This window comes from Pieris napi, chromosome 11 (assembly GCF_905475465.1).
Source record: "Pieris napi chromosome 11, ilPieNapi1.2, whole genome shotgun sequence".
Lineage (NCBI taxonomy): Eukaryota > Metazoa > Arthropoda > Insecta > Lepidoptera > Pieridae > Pieris > Pieris napi.
Window position 1 is genome coordinate 1650211 of NC_062244.1, and position 15298 is coordinate 1665508.

The window sequence follows — 15298 nt, forward strand, 5'->3', positions numbered from 1 at the left end:
GACCTTTGTTTTAAAAAGTATTCTTGTTTGCCTACGATTAATAAATAAATATTTGGAAGGCATTAGAGTAGCGCAGACTATGATAATATTAAAATCATCCCAGCCCGCAGATTCCAATCTAAAATCATGATTTACTTGGCTTCGAATCTATCCGCTATTCCATATATTGTATTGATAAACTACCATTGGTAATAATATATTTTTTCCTTCCTCACACCAATTTCGATACATCTTACTAAGACGTCAGTGTAAGAAAACCCAACATTTTCCTGTACCTTTAAAATAATAATATTAGTAATATGGTATGACCGCAATCAGGAAAGTCATGCAATTCCAGTTTAGCTAAATAACCCACACAAAAAAGGTTTTATTATTTTTAAATAACGTAAGATAATAGTAGGAACAAATCAATTAACAGATATCCGTGATTCTAACTGTTTATAGTTGTTGTAAAAATTAGAATGTGAGCGCGGTATTACCATTTAAAACCAAGAATTTAAATTACAACAGCAGGCGTTCGCACAAATCTTGCCGACGCGAAATTTATCGCGGCCTATAACTTGGTTTATTTATAAGAAAGCAGGCGTTGAGATGAAATTACGTGATACCATTTAGATTTTGAGCGAAACAACAGAGCTTGTAAAGGTACAATCAGTTACTTGAGACGCATGACGTACGTTCTACACCGTACGCGTTGAACGTACGTCATGACAACTACCGAGTACCGAGGTCCAACATCAAAGTCACGCAGATTACTAATTTTCTTTAACGTGACAAATACTTCTTTAATTAATTGAGGTTTAAAATACGTTTATGTTCCGTATGTAAGACCCAAAAAAAGTTTTGGAGTCAATAATAGAAACGAAGGAACTGAAAACAAAACACTATTATTGCAAGAAATTTATTTAAATCACTATACTTGAATTCATATGCTGAAATTTTTCGAGACAAGTTTGCAAGTTAAAATTTAATATTTTAATTTATTATTAATATAATTATTTTGTTTGGAATGTTTTAATCTAGGTAACTTCTTATTTTGGAATTTCATTAAACATTTTATGTTAAGTAAAATTTTGCGTTGACCGGAAAATTCTTGGCGCGTTATTTGAATGCGGCTGTCAAATTTAAGTTGTCATCATCAAGTTGTTGAAAAACTGTTTCTGTTACAATTTTGTAAACAAACATAAGTTATTGCTTAAAACATGGATACCCGCTTATATGAAACTAAATTAGCTCATCACAAACTATTTAAAGATTTAAAAGATACTTTCAGTGGATATTCTGGTGCAAAATTGCGCAATTTGATAGAATTACAGGACGAAGTTTTGTATGTGTGGAATCCAATTGAAAACTGTTTGTTTTGTGTGAATTTGAAGTATTTAGAAGAGCATGGCGATGAAATACAATATCAGGTATGTAATCTTGTTTTTATTTATCTTTTTCTACATAAACTTGTCGGTGTTTGCGTTGTTATTTGAGGTTATGTTGTCTTGTGATACACAAGAATAATATTGGCTATTTCTTAATGCATTACGAAATGGTTATCGAAGTTCACCTCATTTCAAATTAAATAAAACCTTTTTGGTAGGAGTACATTACAAAATTTCCAATCTACATAGTCATCAAAATTGTCTCCAACAAAAGCAAAAACTGTTGGTTATTAACTCACTGTGCCTATCCTAGATTCTGGGTTGAATTCTGTGAGAAAGCACATAAAATTACTTCTCTATAAATATAAATACTAAGTGAAAGCAAGTAAACATACTTGACCTTGATAAAAAAATATTAAAATACTTTTCCCCAATGCAAACATTGGATTTTTAGATCAGAATTTTTATAAAAGAACTTTTGTTTAAACAACCCGTGTTACATTATAACAAGTCATAAGAACCCTACATATCTAATTATGATGGTCAGCAGTTTACTGCTGAATAAAAATATAAAGTGTGATCAAGCATGTTGATTGTTGCATGCATGGCTGTAAAAAACAAACACAACCATTTAATTATACAGTTATAATACCTTTCTTTAAGAGTATCTTCATATTCCAGATATATATTATACTACTGCTATGAAATTAGAATTATTGCCTTTACTAACAGTGTAGTGTAGTGTAGTGTAGCGATGCACACAGTACACTGTGTGCATCGCTACACTGAATTCCTGGTAATTTCTAAAGCTGCTATGTTTTTAATACCATATTTTTGGATCACACTTATTGCATATGATTTTCCTGAACATGAGAACAGGTTAAACAACCAATTAGCTTAACATATCTTCCTACCTTATTAGAAATCTATATTACAAAAAACATTGTAACAAGTTTGATATATTAATATTAATTCTAGAGGTACTCAAGTGAATCTTTCAATTTGAAGTTCAGAATTAAATGATTGAAAAGAATTGTTAAAACATGTTTAATTATTAGAAAGTATTATTTTTCTTTTATGTATCATGCTATGAGAAGTGTAAAAAACATTGAACTAAATTTAAAATGTAAAAGAAATAGTTTTTAACAAACTATTTTCAAATTTACCACCTTATCATGAGCTGAACCAATCAGTGATTTGATCATATTATTTATTTTATTTTATTTATTTATTTATTATCTGGAAATAAAAAATATGTTCCAGACAAATCCATTATATTGTATGGAATATCTAATTGCTTTACAATTATGTTTTATAAAATATGTAAAGAAAATTAACATACATCTTTTGTCTTTTTGTGTGCCTTCTGTCTTACTTTTTCGGTGTGGTTATTAATAGATAAAATTATTTTATCAAATGGTATTGGACATGAATTCAATAATAATATTATGTTAAATGAGTTTTTTTGTTATTTTAACACAATTCAAAGGGTAGGAAAAGTGTAAAAATAGAATGTAAAATTACAACTTATGTGACCACTTAGAAATATTGAAATTGATAGAAATTAAAAATTACTTATTATTCTCTGATATTTTTCTTAATTAATTACAAAACTCAACTGTATTAAATAAATGTGATCTTGATATCATCAATTTTTACAGACAAGATTAGTGGCTTACTGTATCTAGACATCTATATCTTGCCATGTGTAAAAATGTATGTGTATGACATGATGATTGATTTGATTTGACTCGAATACATATTCACTTGATCTACATTCTACAGTCCTTTGACTTATCATCTCCTATAACTCTTTCCACTGATTCCAATCCCCGGCAAGTGCTATGCATGCCCGGTCCATTGTTTGGCTAGTCTATATTTTACTCCATTAAATGATAAATGATAATTAAACAAATGTACCCAATTGGGGTTGTGTTACCCTTTTAATTGTTTAAAATCAATAGAAAACAAAACAATGAACTTGGAGACATCAGAAAGAGGTCGAATTCTAAAACCGCCATTAATCTCACTTGGCCGTTACCGCCGAATTAATTATCCTCTGACCATACGATTTAATGGGTTTCCTGAGGGACCCTGAGGTTTCCGATTAAATCACTACTTCTCATAGGGCGATTTATAGTGACCAGTGCGATACTTGAACGCAGATGTAGATTACAAGATGCGGCATTTCTTAGTAATTAATTGATTTATCCTAAGCTAACATTAAAATTTCCGTAAGCATAGACACAACCTTCCTTAGAAATTATTATCAATACAAAAGACGTAGTCGTGCTTTGTTTCATGTTCCTCACATCAACTCTAACTATGCAAAAAAACTCAGTTTTGTATCGCGCAGCCCGGACATACAACGACCAATATTTAAGCCTTGATTTGTTTAAGCTATCGCAGCATATGGTTAAAAGGTGTTTTAAGAATATCCATAGCGCATAATTACCTGCGTCACCCTCACTTTTACACCACACGTCACAGCCAAATTAGGTATTACTTAGTTAAATGTATTGAATGTGTTTTATTGTTTTTTCTGTTATGTATTCCATCTTTGGTTGTTTATAGTGTAATTGTTTGTTTTATATATTTTTTTTGTTAGCTGTAGGATTACGAAATAAGAAATAAATAAATAGACGTAGAAATGTTCTTCAAACACAAGTATATTTTGTATATATTATATGCTATATTAAGGTTTTCTACTTTATAGTATCAATAATAAATGCGTTTTGAGCACGCCAATTGAAATGGATTTCGTGTCTTTTGTTTTTGCACAGCTTGTATTACATTTGATTACGATTTTGCTGCATGATGAACTATGTAATTTCATTTATCGCGAATACTGTAGAATTATCAAAGTTAAATCTTTATTGCATTCCTTATGTTCATACTTTACAGGTCACATGTTATAATTTTGTTACAATAAGGACCTTGGTTAGGCACCAATGTTGTGGGCGGACAAGCTTTATTATACTTAATTCTATTCTTATACATTTTTAAGTCATACATATATAACACAGAAGTATAATATTTAAGCATTTCATGACGTCTCGTAATCGAAAATAGAACATAATAAACATAAATTAATCCATAAAGATTTTTATAAATTTGACGATTATTTAAATGATCCAGTTCAAACATTTTGTATGCCTCAAAACTAGGCGATTAAAAAGAGTGGCGGAGAGATTCTTGCCCGCTCTACGCCCTTGACTTGCGAACAGGTAGTTAATGTTAATTTAAGCAATTTAACATCTTTTCTGTTGACGTTCATAAGTGTACTTGTTTACCTATATGAATAAAGTAATTTTTAGTTTGAATACTTATAATTTGCGGAAACTAATCACGTACTAAAAGCAACCCTTATCGCAATAATTAACCTTAAAGACATTATTCTTAATACTAGCCTTGAACTTTACATTTAAATTACTCGACAATTTACCTACCTGTAAAAGCCCAAACCAAATATTGTCACAATTATCAGATACCATCTCAACGTAAACGTAAGGTTGCCCTTCGGCAATCTCAAGACTACAGGTTTATTATGATTTAAAGGAAATGTGATTTAATTGGCCGTATGCCCCTAACATACTGCATAAGTCGTTATTTATATTGGTCTAAGATCCCGATATACAACGGCCTTCACCGAGATGCTTATTTAATGAAACTTATTTTATATTTAATTTAATATGTCAATAAATATAATCCATATGGGTTGCCTAGCAAATTTCAGTCCAGAGTATTTTAATTAATATTTAAATAAAAATATTTTTTTAAACATTTAACCGGTATGATTATTAGATAAATTCTATACCAATCGAAAGTTTGAAGCCCATAGAATATGCAAACGTTAGGTTGTTTTTAATCAATTAATTATTTATGTGTATATTTTTTATGTGACACTAAAGTATATATACATCTTTAGTAAAAAAGAAAGTTATAGTGATACATATATAATACTACCCTGATTAAAAGTATTGATTGAAAAAAATTAAAAAAGTTTACTACATGCAAATTATAAAAAATATTTTTTTTTAAATATTAATTAAACATACTCTAGACTGAAATTTGCTAGGCAACCCATATGGATTATATTTATTGACATATTAAATTAAATATAAAATACGTTTCATTAAATAAGCATCTCGGTGAAGGTCGTTGTATATCGGGATCTTATACTATATGTATTTAAATTTAGACTGAAGTTCAAATTTAGAATTTAGAATTACGCATACAATAATAATTTTTAAGGAACTACCAATACTCTCTTTAAGGTAAAGTAATATACTTAATAATCATACCAAGTTCATGTAATTTTGCATAATGCACAAATATATTATTATCAAAAAAATCTCAATTATTTTAATTAAATTTAACTTTCGAATTTTTATACGCAACCCTTGCCAACTTAGTTGATATCTGGAGATGACCATGGGACCAGTATTGTGTTTTTTTGTAAATAAATAAATAAAATAAAAGACGAAATAGCGCGATCTGTTCAGTACCATAGATACGTCTTTCCATTTATCTCAATTTATTTTATTAATTACATTCTTCAGCAGATTTGGCCTCCAGCTTGCGGCTCTCTTCTTTGAGGTCATAGGTTCGATCTCTGGCTGTGCACCAATTCACTTTCTTTCCTGTCAGACACAGGAGGCTGATCACTTATTTGCCTATTAGATTGCCAAATTATAATGAAACAGATATATAATACATTTTGTTATTTTCGATGGGAATGCTCTCCCATCATCTTTCAAAACCCCTTCCATTCTCACAACGATCTGTGTATATTCGAAGGTTAGTCATTAAAGCGGAAACAAGTATCTTACAAAGAACGGTAAGACGTTTCCCTCAGCGACCTGGGATCGTTTTATTGCGGTCCCGGACTTCGGGGATACGGGAACGGACTTTGGCATTCGAGTTATTCGAGCGAGGCTTTAAACTGTAGGAAGTACATTGTTATGCATAGCTTTGTGGTATGTAGATGAATTAACGTACTATATTTTTTATATGTCGCATAGAATGTGGGTTTACATATAGTTTTAGACGTTCGGTCTTTGGTTATATATTTAAGATAGGCCCGCCATATTAGAGGAATCTTTTCAATTTATAAAAAAATTACATATATTAATGGAAGGATTTTGTACGTAGTAGTAATCCCTGTTTTAATACCCACCATTTCATTTCACATGAAGTATAATTATCTAATCATTTGTGTGCGGTGCCTAGATCCAAACATGCCTACTTGTTAATTAATTAAAGGGTATGTACCTACGCTTTCTATAAAAATCGACTAGTTTATTGCCATCATTGGATATTATTATTAACCTTACCTTAAACATACATAAAAAGACAGCGGGTGTCCTTATCTTCGACGGGCGAATTCTTCCAGGGAACACTAGTATGGAAAAAAAAACACCTACTAGGGTTAAAGTACAAGAAGTGTATAATATATAAAATATATGTTTAATATATATATATAGAAAATATTTATAATAAACAACAAAAAAACATAAATTTACTTTTTAACACTAGAAATATACCAACTAAAACTAACTTAAACTAAAATCTAAATAAAAAAGATTATAATAAAATGTAAAACCTAATCTTAGGTTTAATGAATTATTATTCATATATATATAAGTATATTTATTTATTTATGCATATGAGCAGTGTTGGCCTAGTGGCTTCAGCGTAAGGGCCTCATAGCCTAGCGGTCTTATTAAGTGGCAGCTAGGTGAGGGGTACCGGGTTCGATTCCCGGTTCGAGGGCAAGTTTTAATTTAATTTAAATTTGTTCTCGGCCTTTGGGAGGGTTGTGCGGTACCGGGCGAGTGCCTAAACCGTACATGGAGGGCACGGTTGAATTTCTAAGGCAAGCAGTGAGTATGCTACCTAAGAAAGGAGACTGTGTAGGTTTAGAACGTAGCAATACGCTCTAGGCCGAGGATGGCAATTACAAGTGGTCAGTAATTCAACATCTCTTTTTCCTTGGGTAGAATGCCTAGCGAACCCCGAGGGCCCATATTAAGGGCATGTGAAGGGCTGAGGTGTTTTTAGTGGGTGGGGTCTCGCTACCCCTCTGAATAGCAGAGGGTTTTGAGTGTAGACCCAGCCCCACAGTCCCCGCGTCAAGCTCGACATCCTTGATGCGGGTCTGCGTAAGCGCATTTTCACCTCGTAAAAAAAAAAAAAAAAAAAGTGGCTTCAGCGTGCGACTTTCATCCCTGAGGTCGTAGGATCGGCCGTGGCCGTGTACCAATGGACTTTCTATCTATGTGCGCATGTACATTCGCTCGAACGGTGAAGGAAAACATCGTGAGGATACCAGCTGACCTTAGGGTCAAAATAAGTAGTGTGTATTATGTTATATTCGCGAATAAATCGAATGAGAGATGCCTATATTAATATAGCATGTAGTGAGTATCAAACCGTGAACCGTTTAAAACATTTTAATACATATATAAATCCAAGACGTCTCCAAGTTAGCGTAAACACAAAGTGGCTCCTGCAACCAATTCGCCACGCCACTATAAATAACACCGCAATCGGAACAAATGGACGGCGGGAAAATTAAACCCTACTTCGATTCCCGTACATTAGGAACATCGATCTAACACGTCTAAACACAACACGAATTGCTTACGAACACGCGACGAAGCCGAACCTTTTTTGACCTTAACTATCTATAGTTTTAAGTATTAACCAAGGTTTATAATTATAGAGTAGTAGTAGAGTAGAGCAGTGTTGGCCTAGTGGCTTCAGCGTGCGACTCTCATACCTGAGGTCGTAGGTTGGATCCCCGGCTGTGCACCAATGGAATTTCTTTATATGTGCGCATTTAACATTTGCTCGAACGGTGAAGGAAAACATCGTGAGGAAACCGACAAAAACCCAAAAAGTCGATAGCGTGTGTCAGGCACTGGAGGCTGATCACCTCCTTGCTTATTAGATTTAAAAACGTTTATGAAGCAGATTCAGAAATCTGAGGCCAAGACCTAAAGAGGTTGTAGTGCCACTGATTTATTTATTTATTTTATATTTATAGACAAACCAATTTTATAAATTATTAAGATTTATAAAGCTCTAATGGATGAGCTTTCTGTGCACACACGGTGTTCAAGTTTGGATCATCAGAGACTTTACGAATTATGACTTTGATATGCTTGTTGTTTGAATCCCGATTTCTTTCTCTTAAACGTGCTGATATTGTATTTGATCATATTCAGAATTAAAAAAAAACATAGATGTGCAAAAAATTAAATAAGATATTAATCTAATTAAATTATAAAACTAAATGAAATTTATTACTTTTATTTACATATATCATTATAATATGTATCTTTATATTATATTTATATCATATTATAAAAAACTTTTTTATCATTGTTACCTTTTATCAAAATTAATAATTGATATTATACTTAAAAATACTAATTACGTATACATTCGTCTCATTATCTTTTAACCAACATTTTTGAAGGTTTCACTTCTACCACGTGTGAATTGCACTTGCACACATGTTTTTTTTTTATAATAGCGGTAACACAATTTATTCGTAAGAGATAAATTTGTATAATGGAGACAGTGTACGATTTATTGAGTTATGGTTGATGTATGGGGTACTACCCCTCACTTAACTACATTTAATTGCTTGAGTTTTATATACGATACTTATTAACACAATCATAATATCTTCTTCTTCTTTATTTGAAAAAAATCTGATTGCGAGCATCTTCAAAGCGATCTCTCGAAGGTATTTGATTGGAGTATTTTAAATAAACTCAGTTTTAATGCTGCAAAGTGTTTCATCATGAGTTTTACTCGCTCTAACTATACTATATAATTACACAATAGGATCAGAATCCATCAAAAGGGTGACGCAAATAAAAGATCTCGGCGTTGTGTTTACGCCGGACTTGATGTTTCGTGAACATAAGATAGATTTGTCGAAAATCTTATAAAAAACTTGGCTTTGAGACAAGTCAAAGACTTCATAAACATCACTACTGTGAGAGTCTTATATGATGCGCTTGTCATATGGAGCATAATTCACCAATATTCATTGGTTTAGTTAATGAACGGCATAGGTTAACGGACCTTTTTCATTCTCCGTTGAGTGAACTGGCAAAACTTTTATTATTTGTTAGTGCCTGTAGTGGTTAGTTAATTTTTTTATTATTTAATTTTGTTTTTCCTAATTGATTTTGTATGTTTGCTCTTTTTTTGTTTCGTCTGTAAGCTTTTGTTACTCTTGTCAATTTGGGGTCGCCTGTTAGGGCAGGAGTGTTGTTATAAATAAATAAATAAATCTTGTCGTCGTAATACAAATGTTAAAAATATAACTTTATAACATATTAGTAGTTTGTGGCAGTATCTAAGTAATGGAGAAATACCCCGTAAGAAAAACCCCACTAAAACGATTTTAATAATTCACATTGTAATTACTATTTGCCAATATATGCAAATTCCCGGTGAGGTTTCTTGTATCGATAGTACAACCCGGATTAGGACCCTTAAGGATTTGTCCGCCCCGGGCAAAGTCCGCTCTTTGTCTTAACCAGGTGAGGCTTCGCTTAATTAATAATGCCTTCAATACCTGCCAATAATGCTAGTTAAAATCTACACTGATTTGCTTTAGTTGGAGTTTGTAATACGGGAACAAGATTACCTTTATGTTCTAAAACTATGATGATGTGCTCAAATAACTTGTAGCTGTCTTTAGAATAGCGAATGGAGAATTGTGTGAACTAAAATAATAATACGTTAAAACAAAAACCTTGTAAGCATTTTATAAGATATTAAATAAATAATAGTTAAAAAAACTAAAAAACATGCTTTTAAAGCACATCAAACTAAAAGTGAAAAATAATTCCTAATTTACGCTGAAAATGGTAACGAACAAAAAATACTGGTATTATTGTGAAAAAGCGTGGGGCGCTCTGTGCCATATTTTTCGTCTATCGAGCAACACTTTTTAGTTTGATGTGCTTTAAAAGCGTGTTTTTTAGTTTTTTTAAACTGTTATTTATTTTTAATTTTTTAGTTATTTTTTTTTTATTTTTCTCATTTTTTTTCGGATTATTGCATTGTCATCGATCTTTGTCAGGTGCGCAAAGTTTGAATTAAATCTGTCCGTTAAAAGTGGATCAAAATCGAGTCCGAATGAGTCGGTTACATAATACATACATACATACAGGTGAAGCTAATATAAAGCGTGTAAAAATACCCATTAATACATGAACTGGTGGTAATGTTTCCAATGCAAACCGACTCGTAAGCTAAGACTTAGCTGCTAGAGATAAGCTCCAGTACCTGGTTCCCCAGATAATGTTTTAGTATAATTATAATTAATTAGTATAATTCGGCAAAGTTTCGGGTATTATCTAACTATGACACCAATTATGAGGATATTGATATTTCCAAGAAGATTTGAGAAAGTATTTGAAGAGGCGGGAAGACTCTGATTTTGTTTAAGCAGTAATTTGAAATATTAAGTATTATTTGTTGTTTCAAATGTAAAATTTCAGGTTTCCTTAGTTTTAAACAGATTGTCTATTAATGTACTTACATGTTTTCTGTTTCATATGTTTGTTGACCTATGTAATCTGTTTTGGCTTTCTGTATTATCTAAGTGTTTTATTTTATAACATGTATGTAGATGTTAGATTACTTAAATAAATAAATAGTACCCTAAAATCATTGAAAAATAAAGACCTGTGAATATCCAACTTTATGATTGGATTCACGACAGGTACGTGCAAGATGATTTTAGTATTCAGCTTTTGAAATTAAAACGGGATTAGCCGCGGACTGAAATAGATAAATAATCAATGAGTAGCAGTGTTAACAGCTCGCAAGATGAAGGGGTCCCGTGGGATAGCGTCTTGAGCAAGGTAATTATTAACTTGCTCATCGACATCATAAGTTATGTTCCCTAGGGATCAATAATTGTTACGTTTTCCTTAGCTCTTGATTAGATATGTTTGATAATATACTTAAAAGTACCTAAGTACATGGGGATAAATTTTTGAAAAGCAAAGTGTCTTTATACGGGAGAGTATTTAGACCATAAGTTTGACAAAAAATTTAAATAACTTAACTGTTCATATTATTATGACTTTATGATAATTAATATGACATTTGTATGTGGCTGATTGTCCTGTTTTTATAATTAATCAATCTGAATATATACGTACAAACTTCTTTGCAAATGAACATTTTTTTTATAAATATGGGATAATTTATGCATGTACTATGCTGACACACCTTTCTAGATAATCTAGAGATTCATACTATATCGTCAATGTAAGATGAATTTAGACGCGTTTTATTAATAACAAATTTAATTATAAAGTTACAATAATGATATTGACTTGAAAATAATAATGGCAAAAATTCAATATGCAAATCGTAAATAATTCTACAGTCTTAATAAATCTCATATTTTGTGTCCTGTTGATTATCAAATTGAATACCTTGGCAAACAATTTATATTTATTAATTATTTTATTATTACATAACAAATTCCCGGTCTAAAACATTATCTACTAAAAATATATAAACATTTATATAGTATCATTCGTTTGTATGTTATTATAAAATATTTTCTTAACTGCTCACTGATAATGAGTACATGAGTCAAAAGTAGCATCTCTATCTTTCGTACAATTAAGACGTGTATGTTTCACGAAGAAAGGAATCTTAAAAGACATTTCTTGTGAAAGGTAAAATAATGATTCGCCAGTATGGAGCATCTAAGATGGTGGGCGGCTCCCGCCTCCTAGATCTCGGCTAGTGTAAGGCATTCATTAAGTTGGCATGTTAAGCCGACTAGTGTTTATAGTAAATTGGAGCTGATTGAATCTATAAAAGCTATCAAATTCTCTTGGCATTGAGGTCGCTTTTATTTGTGCTTATAAACCCATCAAAGTGTATAAATGTAATGTAATCGAAGCCAGTAATTAAAAGGCGTAATATCGCATATATTTCTGTATTTACAATCCACATAAAACCGTGAACTCAAGTACAACTATTACGTGCTATAAATCGTAATTTTTAATTAATTATATGTATAGAAAATATGTTTTGCGAATTTTACGCCTGCACCCGAACGAGTTCAAAATGGCGTCATGTAAAATGTACATCGAATACTTGAGACTCGTTCTTTTCCCGCCTCAGAGTGTCGTTGGCGGCATTAAATCTTAATAAAACCCGTCATGCATCACGATGGCGTCCTTTGATTTCTCACTCGGCAAACCGCGTCTCCGCATATCAAAGAAAATCACAACTCTTTTCATTGCGCGCCGATAGAATGCACAGACCACCTTAATTGATCTCCCATTCCCCCCACCTGTTTTTAAATTTTAACCGGTGAACGACGTGCCAGGGGACCTCCGTAGAATGGACAGCGCGCCTTCAATTTACTAATACAAATAAGCGCGCTGGTCCTTCGGGCCCCAAGCTACTGGCGACGCTTTAAAGGCGCTATTGTGTTCAACCCTCAATCGCGGTCTCGATTATCGGAAAGAAAACACTCATCTATATTTTAAATAATGATCAGGGCATGTCGGGGCAAACAATTGGAGAGTGATGGATCGCGCTTGACGCCGGATCACCTTTGTTGTCGCCCTTGTATTTTTTGAGGAACACAAAGATGTATGTGAGATATGAGAGGCCAATTAATTGTGTATTACCCGTGCTATATGACAGTCTCGATAATTATACTTTATGAGACGGCGCCCAGTAAAAACATTTATAAGAGCTAAAAGCAGGTAATGATATTTCAGAAACATCTTTAAATCCTAAATTAGTACAATCTTACCTCATTAGAGAGAGAAATTCAAATTTTTTTCATCTCGAGGTAATTAGATTCAACTCCGACTAATCAGCAACATTCAGAATATATTTCTTTGAAAAAAAAGGGGGCGTGAACAAACATCATTTAATGAACCCCCACCCATACATCATTAACTGGTAGGGGTGTCGCAAACAATCCCGTTCCAGTTTTCGAAAGGGACCGCTTGATACTAGTGCATTCGTTACAGCACCTTGAGTGGCAACCATTGTGAGTGGAGTAGTCTGCGCTGTTGTGTCCGAGATGTTGATAATTGCCCCGCCGGCTGCTGAGAGAAGCGTTGCGATCATTGTTTCAGCTTCGATGTCTGTACTATCCTCTAGCTTTTTCTTTTATGAATAGTTTTTGTATCTTTACCTACAGCGTAACTTAACATACAGGGAACTGAAATAAAAATTCTTTTTCAGAATATTTTTTTTGTTATTAGGTACACTCAGTTTCCGCACTTATTTATTTATTTATTAAAGTTTACTACATCTTACATCTACGGCATATTTTATGAAATCTTCCATCTGAAATTGAAGTAAACATAAGTGTTACAAAGATATATTAAAAAATACAGTTAAAATATAAATTAATTTTAATTAAATATCAAAAAAACTTAGACTCTCACTAGGTCCGTTGTGCGTCACATTAGCCCTATATTTTACTTTCAATCAAAATTGTCCGCAAAATTTCGGGTTGGAAGAAAAAGAAATGTAAAGAAAAATTATTATCAAATTACCAATTCGATCCCGGTACGACGCTATCAGACAGAGCTACAGACTTTATAATAACAATTTGTCTGGAAACAATTACCAAAGTAATCAATAAACAAAACTATTTAAATGAGCCCTCGACCCTTCTAATATAGTACCACCAATATGTGGCACAGTTTATAAATTTAATAGCACTTATCGTATTGTTCCTAAGGATCCACGCTGTCCCTTAACAGGTAATGACGTTATTTATTGGCTATAAACTACTAGATCCAGACAATAGGTGAATGTCTTAAACGGTACTGGTATGTCTTTGGAAGTTTCATAATTAGTTGGCCTTTGAGGGAACTAAGCGTTTAATGGGCAGTGAATATGGATAGGTAAATGATTTTGTTATTTTATTTATTTATTAACAGTTGCATTACAGATATAATATATAATACACATTAAAGATGCAACGGCCTTATAGCTAACAAGCGATCTCTATCAGGCAACCTTAGTAAGGAAATTACAATAAAACAAGAAAAAACTAAAACCTAATCGTATGATAATGATTAACGATGCTAAGTTCTAAAATATATATAAAATAATTAATTAACAATTACAATAAAATAAAAATTGTAAACGCAATAAATGTATAAAAACAATATTTCTTATTTGTATTGATTGAACTATTTCTAAGGGATTAAGTGTTTCTAAGTTTATTTTTAAAGGGATATGAAGATCCTATTAAGGTTATAATTGTAAAGTCAAGTCGTAATAGTTGACTAGTGTTTATCGGTTTCGTTAGACAATCTGCTTCCGAATAGTCTCAAGCCAGATTCTGTAAAGATATTAGGTAATGTAATCGTAATACAGTAGAGTTTTGCAAAAAAGAATTCAGTAGTGATAAATTTTAAAAAGGCGTGATAAAACCAAAAAACAAATAAATAATGAACCTATCGATTTTTATTATAAATTTAATTATTTTATTCACTTTCTGTGCGGCTTGATCCCTTGGCGTTACTCTCTGCATCTTCTACCGCATTTATGGAGAGTGTTCAGAGGAGTTGTTCGGTCTAATACCTGCAGATGAGTTTCATCATCGGACGTCAAGGCAAAATACAAAATATCATCCGTATCACCTCGACGTCCGTCGTTCCACAACTGATGCCCACTGAATTTCGACCTAAGTCGAACCAATTCGACTTAGGGTCCTTTAAGAAAAGAGCGTACCAATTCTTGAAAGGCCGGCAACGCACTTGCGAGCCTTCTGGCAGTGTGAGTGTCCATTGGCAGCGGTATCACTTAAAATCAGGTGAGCCTCGTGCCCGTTTGCATTTTTGCCCGATTACATAAAAACAAATCGGTTTTTCAAAAATAATCGTCAC

At 32.4% G+C, this 15298-nt stretch overlaps 1 protein-coding gene across 2 annotated transcripts in view; it reads left to right on the plus strand.

The window, feature by feature from the left end:
* Positions 1-1123: 1123 nt before the first annotated feature.
* The window catches only part of LOC125053658 (nuclear pore complex protein Nup88), a 128631-nt gene continuing 114456 nt past the window's right edge, over positions 1124-15298 (plus strand). For both annotated transcript variants that reach the window (XM_047655133.1, XM_047655134.1), the window contains exon 1: positions 1124-1412. In XM_047655133.1, coding sequence (XP_047511089.1) covers positions 1203-1412 — 210 coding nt within the window. In that variant the 5' untranslated portion in view covers positions 1124-1202. The remainder of the gene's footprint in view (positions 1413-15298) is intronic.